Source organism: Lissotriton vulgaris, chromosome 12 (assembly GCF_964263255.1).
Source record: "Lissotriton vulgaris chromosome 12, aLisVul1.2, whole genome shotgun sequence".
Classification (NCBI taxonomy): Eukaryota; Metazoa; Chordata; class Amphibia; order Caudata; family Salamandridae; genus Lissotriton; species Lissotriton vulgaris.
Genome location: NC_141700.1, coordinates 169,024,210 through 169,037,909, shown reverse-complemented (window position 1 = coordinate 169,037,909; position 13,700 = coordinate 169,024,210). Strand labels below are relative to the sequence as shown.

General features: G+C 40.5%; 1 protein-coding gene across 1 annotated transcript in view; it reads right to left on the bottom strand.

The window, feature by feature from the left end:
- Nucleotides 1-13,700, bottom strand: part of BRD7 (bromodomain containing 7) — a 266,204-nt gene that overhangs the window by 186,315 nt on the left and 66,189 nt on the right. Inside the window, exon 5 of the mRNA XM_086947699.1 lies at nt 2,675-2,819. Coding sequence (XP_086803825.1) covers nt 2,675-2,819 — 145 coding nt within the window. The remainder of the gene's footprint in view (nt 1-2,674; nt 2,820-13,700) is intronic.

Sequence of the window (13,700 nt, the reverse complement as noted above, 5' to 3'; positions counted from 1 at the left end):
TAAGGTGGAGGCCACATGAACTGTAGAACAAGGGTTTAATTGGCTTCAGTGCCTGGTTTCTGATTCACCCCTTGGGCTAGGCTTCTCACTGGCCGTAGGGCTTTGGGTTTGGCTACTGATTGGTTGGTAGGCCTTGAGATCTTAGTGGACCTAGGGCTTAGGGCTTGGCTAATGAGTGGTTGCTAGAGATAGGCTTCTGAATGGTGACTAGGGTTCTTAGTCGAGCTAGGACATTGCTACTGATTGGTTACCAGGGCTCTAATTTGTTGCTACCACTGGAGTTCTTATTGGTCCTAGTGTTTAGATACTGATTGGTTGCTATGATTAGGGTTATGATTGGTCGCTAGGGATAGTATTCTTGCTAGATCTAGGGCAATTGTTCTGATTAGTTGGGGTTAGGGCTCCTATTGGCCCATGGTAAACTGATCACTAGGGCTATTTAACCCTATGGCTCAGTGCATCTGGCTGCAGGTAAAGGGTGTTTGCCTGTTTGGACCTGGAAATGGCCTTTGGCCAGAAACCCTGCATCTCCACCATGAGAATTTTAAGTAAGCAATCATACACTTACAAAATCTTTATCAATTAATAATCCCTAAACTCCACGTATACTAAATACAAACCTTTCGAATACAATCACTGAGTTACTTTAACTACTAATAAATCACCGCATCAACCAACTAGAAGAAAACTTAAAATCAATAATTTCATCTTTTCGTCGAAGTCTTTCTTGCGTTGCAAGATGTTCGCCATTTCGGCCTTGAGCCTTTTCTTTTCCTTTTCCATCTCGGCCGCATGTTCGGCTTCGAGGGTTACAGTTTTTCTCTTCGCGGTTGACGGCGCCAAAGTCGAAACTGTTTTCGGGCCTTCTCTTTTCGACGTCGAGGCCTCTCTTTCATGGCTGCTCTTTGGCGCCTTTCCCTTGTCTTGGGATTTCGCCGTCTGGGAGTCCTTCTTAGAGGATCCGACGGTCTGCTTTGCTTGTCCCTGGATGCAGTTGTCGACGTCGAGTGCTTCGACGGCCCTGCTCCTTTCGAGGACTTTGACTCGCCTTTGCGAGCATCAGTGGAGTGTTTTGCGTTCAACGACTCTCTTACCTCCATCGACGTTTTCTTTTTGATCTCGACGACTATGCCGTCCTCTGGTCCCTCGGCGATGTTGTCTTCCTCTCTGCTGAGTCCCATATCTGGGAGCGATGGGGGTGTCCCCTGAATGTTATAGTTTGCACTTCTTTGCCTCTCCCTTACTCTGAGGGTCTTCGGGGTGAATGCTGTACAGGCGTTGCAGTCCTCACTTCGATGGTAGAGCGGCAGGCAGAGATTGCAAACCGGGTGTTGAACCTTTTGCGCGTAATTGTGGTGGCAGTTTGCGCAGAATTTAAACAGAGTTGTGTCGCTCACTGCGCCCAGGGAGCCCCCGGTATGCACATTCTCCGTTGAAGTCTTCGATGTTCTCTCTTCTGCCGTTAACTTTCCTCTTTACTTGATCTCCGGTGTCTTCCCCGGTGATATATTCTGAAGTTTCTTCGATTTTCGTTCATTCTTCTCCCCAAAGTTTTGGAGCTCCTTCACTGTGGATCCAGACCCAACAGCGGAAAATAGAATCTGAAGATGGTGACCAAAGGTGGGAGCTTCCGGGGAAGCGCGTCGACGTCACGAAGGACACCAAATGGTGGGATGTCGACGCCCACCTGGGCCACGAACAAAAAGAAAAGAGAAGAAATACTACAATTCCGGACCCAACCATTAGATGGCAGAATAATGCAAAGCATAGTGAATCCAGAAATATAGTATCTAGGAATACAAGGCTGAGGTACACTCAGCTTAATTATCTCCACAAAACCTATCTCACATCCCACAAATTGAATATTTTGAGGTTGAATGATGGAAGTCGGATTTTCAATTGTGATGGAAAGACCGCTAACTCCACATCAACATGAATCCACTTTATGAACCATTTAATAGTTTTAAGGCATCGTTAGTGGTGATTTGCCCCATGTGGATTATTCAACAGTGAAAAATGAAAAAGGACGCTTAATTCTCTCTAGAACTGAAAGATCACTAGGCTTAACACAATGTTCTATGGAAACTATTACTCAAGGTTCCCTTGTTTTGGTTCTAAAAGGAAATCTTTTTATGAAAGGTTTGTTCAGACTAATTCTTAAACACCTAGAGAAAAGCAAATTAACACAGGCGTTCATCAATGCAGACTATGTGACATGGTTCAATGCAAGTTAACTTAAGTGGTTTAAGTAGGTATACTTTAAGTAGAAATTAACATATGAAATAACCCTTATGGAGACACTGTAATTTCACATACAGTCACAGAAAGCAGAACCAAATGAAGCTTCAACTGTCGCTTTCAGGTAGTATCATGACAGTCAAACAGGTGAGAAAATCACTGCATGTTGGGATTACCTATTCTTTATCATAAATAAGGCAAAGTATTTTCACAAATATCAATGAATTCCTTTAGACAAAACAAGAGAAGCAATGGTTGTAACATACTACCCTTTTCCAAATGCTCTGAACCTATGTTAGTTTCTAATATTTTAGCCAAAACTCATAATAATGCCAATAAACGGCTTAACGTTTTAAAGCTCTGACTGCATTTAAAAATCATGACCATAGCCCCCACTCAAGTTTGATTGGAAACTGCAAAGATAATCATCATATACCTTCAATTCTTCGATGGACTGGTATTCATTGTTTCGGATCTTCTCTCGAATTGTACTAAAATCCATGGGATTTTTAATGATCATGGAGTAGCCAGGCGCAATAAAGTCTGTCACAGGAAATGAAAAGAAAGCGCTTGGGTCTTTCCTGACAAAACAAAATAGGTCTTTCATTAAGCGTCGTGATTATGCATTTACAAGTACATCATTAGGTGCACCTTGATAAAAACATTAAATACATTTGTGCATTCACTGAGATTTAGTCATTCAATAAAACACTGAAAAGCAGTCAAGTGTAATTTTTTTTAATTTAACATTGCTTTGTACTTTTTCATATTATGATTTTTTAACATACTGTGCACATGTAATTACATTTAAGGTGTCCAATTTGTCAGCAAATTGAAGAATAGTGAAAAAACATTAAAAACTGCTCTTACCCTAACAATCGAGAAATCTCTAGCATCCTACATAAAGCCATCAACTCTCATCAGTCTCCTTTCAAACATGTTTTTAGAGCTTTTAGAAAAAAAGTACAGCGGAAAGCACAGTTACATGTAATATACTCATGTTAATAAGAGTGTTCAGAAAATGGCTGTATAGGTACAGTCAAGGGGTGAGTGCATTACATCAAGTGTAAATGCATCCCTGCATGTGGGCACTCTGTGATGGTTCGTTGTAAAAAACAACAGACTCCAATGAATGTAATCAATAAAAGTTCATTTGATTTAAAGAAATTTGCGCTTTACTTGAAAGTTTTTGACTGATACATTCTCAGTTTTCAATGTTCAAAATGTTTTTCACAGTTCATCATGAGACACAAAGGTTAACCAAATGGGCTCCGATGCATTTCGAGCCGGTTGGCTCTTTCTCAAGGAGCACTACAAAAGGAATGCAAAGTAATGTACTCATCAATATATAGATATACCATAATTCAATTGCATCAAATCACGTATTAACATTTTCAGAACATGCTTGTCCAAAGGTGTGGGGTGACATGCTGAAGGATCCGGGGTGAAGGGGTGGGTGATAGCTGGGTCGAGCGGAGTGAAGGGATCGGAATGTGATGGTGTTCACAAGAAAAGGGTGAGAGGAATTGCGGAACGAGTGGTTGGCAAGTAAAATTAACGAATGTGGGGTATATTATGAAAACAAAGGTTGGTGCCCGGAGTGCGGGATCGTATAAAATACGAACGTTCGCACGGAGGGTGTGCAAGGCGTTAATGCGGCGTGGTAGAACAAGTCTAAAAAGGTTTGAAAAACATGCCTCGTACTAAGCGAGACTTACGGTTGTCGTGGCCTGTCCACGCTCGAGGAATCTAAAAAACGGGGGGTGAAAACCACTGGTTACAACAGTGCGCTTAAAGTTACAAACGCGTGTGTGGGATGTTAAGCGGGAAGGATAGAACTTACGGGGGTGGATGGTGTCTCGGGTCGGACTCCTCACGCGGAGTGTGGCTGGGCTGACGGAGTTCGCGGAAACTCCGCTTGGTTCACTCGTAGAGTGTTCAAAGGGATCGGGAAATTAGCCGTAAACATAAACGATGGACTAACGAGTGGGTCGCCGGGTAGGCGGCCATCTCGGAGTGGAGTCGAATCGGAAAGTGAAGCAGGAGGGATAGTGAAGGGTTAGTGAGGGGGGTGTATGGAATACAAGTCTAGCAAACCATTCCAGGTGGCGATGTGCATAACATGTACCGAGGGTGTACTATAAATAACAACTTAATTCCAAACGATCATTAAGGCCATGCGGCTTCATGGCTTGTAGTCTATAGATCCAAGATGTTTCTCTTTGTAGAAGTGTTTTGTTAATGTCTCTTCCTTCCATTTTTGGTACCATCTCTAGGATTAGGAATTTTAACTGTGCAATGTTGTGATTCGCTTCGATGAAGTGAACAGCAATGTTGGATTTGGTGTTTTTAGTTCTGATGCTCGATTTATGTTCGTTAATCCTGGTTGTATAGGTACAGTAACAGTATAGGAGTTCATGACTTTCGTCGTTGCCTAAAACCAGCTGTGCAAACATTGCTGTTTGTTAGGAGAATGGTATAAAGAAAGGAAACAAACAAATTTAGTGGTAACAGTGAAACTGTGGAGGGAAGTAAGTAGTATATTTACTGTGCAAGCCACAGTGATGCAAGCACAGGCGCAGTAACATGAGTCACTATGTTCTGGGGGAGCTTTTGGAAAATTCTAAACTTAAAACCCAAAACTTAGAGTCCCAGCTGTTGGGTGGAGGCGGCGGCTTCATCAAAACTAGGTGGAGAGGTAAGTGAATCTCCATTTCTGCTATTGCTTTCTGTGTGTCAACATTAGCAGCATTCCTGACATCCCTGCCGGTCCTCAGTGTATCCTATTGACTATTGCCGACAACCACCAGCTATCTGCTTTTTCTTTTTGCCTTACATAACCTGCTGGGTGAAAGACTGTGTTGGGCTGGGACACCCAGTCTATTGTAGGGTGTCAACCCAATTAAGGATCTGGGTTATCGAGTACAATGGGATAGAGCATTGGGGAAAACTCAGCTTCCATTTAGGCCCGCAGGCAGAGATACCATGCTTGAGAGAGCCATGGGGGTAGTTCCAACGGAGATTGGTATGACTGAGAGAAGACCGTCCATCGAGACTGGTAGGATTAAAGGGGGGGCCACAGGAAAGCTGCGGAGGGATACAGGTCTGCAGTAGCACACTGGGGGACGCTCTACCTACAATGGAGATAGACTGTTCAACAACAGATATAGACAGGGAGAGTTCTGATAGCACTGCAGGAGTTGCAGACAAGGTTACACTGGTAGAAATGAATCCCTGCGTAATATACCTGTGTTTACTTGGCATCCCAGAGTCCAGACATTGTCATTTCTTCCCCCGAACTCGCTGCCAAACGCAATAGGGTCAACATTAAGGGGCTCAAACCAGCCCAATATCCGTAAGCAGAGCTACCAAGGGGAAGACGGGGGAGGTGGGGGGAACGCTTTGAACCTTGATACAATTTTTGAGATATTTGCTGAAGTTTTGCAGGATCATCTTGCCCCAATCAAGTAAATCCTGTCTGCCATCGAAGCCCAAATGGTTAAACGTATTAGTGGCTGAGTGCCCGCAAATGAGCAGAGTTCACCCCACATGTGTCCACCTGGACATGTTTGCAGATGTGGATCTCATGAGCTTGCTATAGCGGAGTAAGGTGTGGCGGCCACCTTGCCACAAATAGAGAAGATAACTCCTAATGCCCGGATAGGATGGAGAATTGACAAGGGTGATAGGACTGACTAGGTTGCACGAGGAAAGGGGCGACCCCTGCTTCAAGAAACCAGCCAAATCAGGTCTAGTTACAGTCTACAAAAGGGACATGAACACATTGGCAAGGACAAATGACTATGAGGAGACCGTTTCCAGCACTCCAACATTTGATCCCACCAATTAAGTCCACCAATCCAGAGTCGAGGAGCCAGGCCCACAATAAATAAAGTTACACGTTGGCTAGGGGTGCAAAAGGACTTTTCCTGACTGTATGCAGGGTTGGATGGATTGGCCCCTTGCCAAAGACTATCCAGGAAGATTAGCTGGTAGTGAACTTTCATCACCCATCAAGATGAGAAGAGGTTTTTAATCCCCACTAACATTTCTGTGCTGCCTCTAGGATATTTCTAGAAGCTGCCCGTACAATCACAGTTTGCTTACTGTCTTAACTCTGGCCATTAAATAAGACAGTAAAAGCCAGTCAACAATAGGTCCGCCCCTCTTACTGGCCTCAACAAAATTGATTGATCCGGGACCACGGTACTGGGAAGTTATAACCCTCGGAATCCAGAAGAAAAGTCAGAGGGAATCAAATCTTTGATGAAGTGGTCACTGCCCCTGCCCAGAAGACTGAACCCTGATCACTCCTTTGCAGTCCTGTCTTGGAATATCGCAGGAATTACTCAACGAAGCTGGGAAATGAGGATTGGGTGGTTTTTGTGTCAGGTTGTGATCCAATTCTTTTACAAGAGACCTGGACTGTGAACGATTTTCATTTAAGTGGGTTTTGTACTCATTGTACATCGGCTATCCCAGTTACTTTAGGGAGGGCAAAGGGTGGCTTGCCAGTGCTCACATCAGTTAAATGTGGTGCGATTAAGGTTAAATAAGTATGTTGTTCTTTTTGGTATCAACTGCTTTTACTCTCAGGTCTTAACATTGTGGATTTTTTAATTGTACATTTTTATAAATAGTTTTTTTACAGAAAAAATACAGAAGTCACTGATAAATTAAGCGAGGGAATTAGCAAGATAACTCTTTCTAGACAGCCGGTATGTATTTTGTGGGCTGGTGATTTTAACTGTAGAATCTATTATTTTAGCTGTTGAAGTGTTTGTGGAGTCAAAAACAAGGATGAGCAGTCCAGGACCCATTTCTAACTCTGCGTATGGGGACACCCTGAATGGTATTTTAATTTTTTATGACCGACCCCTTTATATGGTTGCGTTAATGATTGTAACACATTAGATCTGTCTTTCGTTGGAGGACACAAGAGCACAATTGATTTTATGTTTCTATCCAGTAATTATTGTAGTCCTGCCCGGGATTTTAAAAACTTGCTAAATTGCGCTAGCACCCATAATCCTTTAGTGGCCTCCTTTAAACTAGAATTGCGGTCAGGGACCTTGAAGTCAATTGCCCCTCCTATCCAGTATAACCCGAATAAAGGTTTAAGGCTCAAATGGGAACCAGTAAATCCACAATATTAGGAGTTTCAAATCGGGAATGAGAATATTGTCCTTATTGAAAGGTGCCCGACTTTGAGCCGTGTCCGCTGCCCTAGTTCAAGATTTTGAGACACTTTGTTCAGCCTTATCAGCCAGATGCTCTACTAAGCCTGCCCATCCCCGAACATTGGTTTAACAGTGATATTACAAAGGCCCATAAAGAGTTGAGAAGAGCCCTAAATACTATCCCCCACAATAAAAAGATAGTCAGTCCGTAGAGAAAGAAATATAAGGTGGTGACAGCCCAGAGGAAGATGGATCTTAAGACAGAGGCCTGGTGGCTGCTGGGGACTTGAAGGGCATGAAAAAGTTCTGGGAGGTCATTAACTGTCCTTCTAAAGGTATATTTTTGCAACATGGTCACTCATTCCTGTTCAGTTTAAATTATAATATTTACCCGTATTTCGAATGGGCATCACACTAACAGAATTTAAATATCTAATAGTGATATACACTTTCTCCATTAGGAGCTAACACGCCATCAACGGCTCTATACTAACGCCCCCGTCATCCAATTTTATTCGTCACAAGAAATGGTGGTTCCTACTGACAAACAACGTTCACTTAACCTTTTGGTAAGCGGTTAATACGTGCATTATAATTTAGATCATAGATTACTGCAAACCATCCCATATTTTGCATCTTTTTCTCCTTTGATAGGTTTCCAATACTACATTATAAATTCTCATGGCACTGTTCTGCCGTTTGACTGGAACCCACATTCTGAATATACAAAGTTGATTTTAATGGTAAGAACGTTATAGGAATGCTTCCCCCCCCTTTTTTAATAAACTGATAATAGCAACTAGAAGTGTATTAATAAAACCACATGATTCACCTGTAGGTTCTGTGATCACGCCCTGGACCCCGCCTTGTTTTTATATCATAACCTAAATAGAAGAGAGCGCTGCCCACGCATACAAGTATTAGGTAAGAGTACATTAACTTTGTGAATGGTTATTGGGTCACTACCCAGAAATAGGATAAATCTATCACTTTGTTTTCCAAAACATAGCTCCCTCCTTTTTTTAGGTCAAATAATCCAATAACCCCCAGTAAATTTAAAAGACACATCGCATTTACTCATAATTGTAACAATACCTTATTATCTATCTGGTTTTTCTTTGCTTCATCTTTTCTTTCACTTTTTCTGTCTTAATAAGTATGACTGAATTAGTCCGTCTCATAGTCTAGGGGCAGACATGTGCATAGATTTCTGTGAATACGTCTCTTGTAAATTGTATTTTGAAACTGAATATATAAAATGGTTTTTTACATCTGTAACAACATCCACCCGGATATGGTGACAATCATGTACCAATGACTATAAGTGAAAAACAATTTTTACCCTTGATATGTATACAAAATAGGAAAGCTTATACGCATACCCTCTTGGCCATTGGTCCTTAGTGGAACAATAAAATTTGTTGTCCCTTTTGAATAGGTTATCACGTATCTTACTTGTTTTGTGAACAGAATTTATGTCATGTCTTGTTTCTAAAATCTATGCTACATCTACTAATTAAGTCAATTGTTGTTTCTGAGACCAACGTCTATGCATAGCTTTGTTTAGCTGTTGTTTAATCAAAGCGGTACACCATGAATTTGGAATAAAGATTATACTTTTACCAATAGAATGTAGTAGCAAACTGTTAGCTAGTTCAGTTGTAATTATGTCACGATAGGAATCCAATAATAGTAATACTATGCTATGATTATGTTTTACAGAACTTTTGATGGTTAAAGTCCTGATGAAGGCATATTGTACATGTCGAAACGCGTCGACTGGATGCCATCTGACCTCTTTTTAATTCGTTGTGTGAATACATATGTATCATTATTTTTATCAACTGTGATTAATGCACTTACTTTTTATCCCCTTTTTATCAAATTAAAAATCAATATTTTTTCTAACTGAACTAGTTTGTTTGTTGAATCTATTGTGTACTTCCCTCAGTGTATGCCTGGGATTGTTATTTTTCACATATTTCTCAGAAAACTCTACACAAAAAATGTATTCCGTTATACCAGGAGATGCCTAGGTGTCACATTATTCAAATATCTTTAATCCCTCAAACACAGCTTCAAATTCTGAGCATAGGGATGCCGTTATGACTGAAGATATGGAACAAGCTCTAAAGTTTAGTCAGTCAGTTTACATTAAGGAGGTGAAGGCAGCAATAACTCAAGGCATTCGCCTCAAAGCACCCAGCCCAGGTGGGGGTTCCCCTTGACTTGTTCAAGGATAGCCCCAACCTTTGGGCTCCTCTTCTAACAAATATCTTTAGGGTTTCTGTTATAGGTCCTCTGTGTGCTTCATGGAAAAATGCTAAAGTGGTCCTTCTCTTTAAGAAAGGGGACAGGAAAGACTTCTTTACTAGACACAACAGAAAAAGCCTTGGATAGGGTCCTTTTGGCCCGGCTAGAACAGTGAGCCTCTGCAAATAATGCGCTTTCTAAAACACAATATGGTTTTAGGAAGGAATGGGAACGATGGAACAATGCTTGAATCTGTCACTAATTGTAAGTAAATACAGTAGGTCCATGAAGTGCTTTTTACATATGGCCTTCATAGACTTATCTAGTGTGTTTGATACTGTCAATCGTGACAGATTGTGGGGTATGATGGGAGATATGGGGGTGGAGGAACACCTTGTTGTCCTGCTGCGTAGGTTGTATTGTAATACTACGGTTAACACCTTAGATGCGGCGCAAATATCCCTCCCCAGTGCTGCGCTGTCCATTGGAACTAGTGCTGAATGGACGTCCAATGGACGTGCGCAGCACTGGGGAGGTAGTGCTGCCGTCGGCCAACGCCCCGACGCAGCACTTAAGAGGTTAAAATATGCTGGTGAGAGAACATATTCAATTGCCTCGACGGAGTGGGTCCGCCAGGGCTGTATATTGGCCCCTTTTCATTTCTTGTTTATACAAATGGCTTAGAGACCCATTATTTGCAAAAGGGTCTATATTGCTAAAAAATCTGCCAAAATTTCATCACAACTCTACTCTACGCCGATGATGCTGTCCTTCTTACGAGGACTGCTTTAAGCCTCGAGAGATCCTTAGATGCGTTTGTAGACTTCATGTCTTCTTTGGAATTAAAAGTGAATCATAAAAAGCCTAACGTCCTGGTGTGTGGCCCTAAGTCATCAAAGTCAAAATCTTTTTCTGTCCAATGCAATCTGACTGCGAAGGTTCAAAATGTTTCCTATCTAGGGAATATTTTTAACACCCAGCTATCATGGGATCTCTTGTTGACCTTCGGGGCACAGCAAATGAATGGAGCCATGGAGGCGCGGTTACATTTTGCATCAAAATTGGCCTATAAGCCTATTAAAGAAATGACCACACTCTACAAAGCTAAATGCCTCTCAATTGCTACCTATGGGGGTGGAGTTTGGGGCTTTAGCAATTGTGGAAAGCTCCAATTAGTGGAGACTAATTTAATTAGAAATCTTTTGATGGTCCCCAAAAGTCCCTCAACATTTTTTTGCCACTCAGAACTGGGCCTGGAGTGCGTTGTGGATCATATTGGACTTGCCCCTTTGTTTGTTTTGGGTGAAAATCTGGCATACGCCAGGGCTAGATTTTTCAAGATCCATTATTATGGATTGTCTTTCCATGGCCAATACTGAGAGGATTCCTTGATTTTTTTTTCTGAAACATGCATTTAGCAAATTGTGTGCAATAGAGTTTTATATTGATCCCTTTAATATGCCTCCTCAAGCAAAATTCTTAATAAAGTCCTTATATTATTCAAGTGTCAGTACACGTTATAACCAACAATCGAATCAGTGCAGTGCCTTGACCATGGGCAAGGTTAGTTTTTCTACCAATCAGATGCAACCTTATTTATACCTTCTTATGGAGTCTCAATATAGATTTTATTCAACGAGATTTCTTTTAAGCACAGTGCATTTTCTGGTAGCTTTTCCCAATCAAGGTGGTTGGCATGTGTGTACTGTACAAACATTGTAGATCACATTTTTGCTTCCAATACGGAATCCTTGCCGCCCTTGTTCTTATACAGAAGGTATTACTTATTTACATTTGCTCTACCCTTCTGATATCTGTGTTGCTGTTTTAAATTTTATAAGAGGAGCACTCATAATATGAAAACGATATGGACAAATGAGTATTACATTGTAGTGCATGCTATAATGCATTTCTTTTTCTCCTCTCATATTCCACTTTATCTTCCTTGCAGGGCGGGAATGTGATTCTCTTGTATTTATGACAGAATTGGCAAGAACCATACACTGGAATAGATTTATTTTGAGTTGCTATTTTGCTTCTTAACCTATTACCTTGCATTTCTCATTGTTTCCATTGCACTTAGCAACTTTTTAACAAAATGGTGTATTTTACCTAAATTATGTACTTTTATTGTATGACATTTTATTGAATTTGTTGTTTTTTTGTGTGCTTTTATGATATGCCTGTCAAATCTAATAAAGTTTATGATGGATTGAAACAAATACACAGATCAATTAAAAAAAAGCAATGTGTAAAGTCTTTCGCTATAAGTTAATACAAAGAGATTGATATTTTTCATCTTTGTACGATCGATGGCCGATGGCCTTACATGTCTTAAGATACTGAATTTAAGTATTTTTGCACACTTAAATGCTTTTCTTTGTGGTTTCAAGTGCTTTTGCCTCAATCATTGATCAATGATCTACCCAGGATTTGAAGACTCCACAGCATAGTAAAGTTTTAAAGGCCCTAAATATAATTTTATAACAAACACCTATAACACCGATACACCAAACGTGAGTGTAAAAAGAGATGGGCTCCAGACTGGAGGGCAGGATAGTCAAACAATGCCGAAATTACAGCACTTCGCACTGGACAAATTATGTTTCTTTAAATTCTTCTCTGTAAATCCAAACACAATACCTGAAACATTAAGAAGGAAAACCATATATGTCACAATCTAAAAAAAATAGTGAATTGTCATGCAATAGGAGAGAAACAATGCATTCCTTTTGCTTTTCAAACAACTTTGGGTGCATAGTAGGCATGTGCAGGGATGACAACAAGTATAAGGAGTCCTAACAGTCTATTAGGACGACATGTCACAACTACAATCAAAACTAAATATTTCTACCCTCCCGCTCATTTTATACATTTTTATGTGCTGATTCATGCTTCACATCGACCTTTCCTAAGCCCTATGAATAGAAAGAGTTCATATTCAGGCCTCAAAAAATCTACTCACCCACTCACAATGGTGAGTCAGGTTTTATTAGGTTGTGCAATTTTTAGCACATCCTTGTCTGTTCTGATGAGTGCATTTAAGCTGAAAGGAACAGGTGTTCTGTTCATTCAGAAAGTGAATGAGCAATAAAGACACCTTTAAATCTTGTTTTATCTTGACACATTTGCTGTCTGTTCAAAGAAGGAGGTCAAATGTCAGTTTTTCTTTTCTAATTGTTTCTCAACTTATCCTGTAAAATGGTGTTTACTTTTCTTTCTCGAATTACAGTTAGAGGTTTTGGTCAAGTGAGCTGTATGACAATCATTGTGAAACAAAAGGCTGTAAGATGTCAGTTTATGTTTCTAACACAAAAAATGTAAACAGCTTGTACATTAATAGTAGTAGTACTTTAAATATATTTTAGGAATTATGAAATACTGTTTTGTAATTCAGAAGTGTGATGCAAACAAAGATTTAAATAGGAGCAAACAAATCAGAACATTTTACTTGGTGATGTTCAAATAACATATTAGCAGAATCTATCCCCACACATTATACACTAGTATGTTTTATCAGTAAAACCACAGCAGTGGGAAATGGTGTGGCCATTTCAATGCAAAATCTGCTGCAAATAAGTGTGCTTCCACTTCATACATGTATTTATTAAAACCAAATTTATTTAAACATGATTTGTGAAACATTCCTGCCCCAGCCCTGATGACAACGCGGTTAATGAACTAAGAGGCAATTCAGCGGTCATGTGTATCCCAGAAATGGCTAGAGTTGCACTATATATGGAGATAAAGTTTAGGGCCAGATGTATCAAGCCTTTTACCAATCACAAATGGGCTGATTAACAGAATCGGCACGTTTGCGAATGGTAAAAAGCCTTATGGGATGTATCACCCCACAAGGCATTCGCACAATAGGGATTACCTATTTTTCTAATGCATTTAGGGAATCGCTATTTGCAATTCCCTAAATGCAATGCAGGAAGCAGTTAAAAACTGCGACCTTGCTTTAAGGAATCGCAAATTATCACCAAGTTCAAGTTGGTGGTAATTTGCAAATTCCTGGAAAAATTC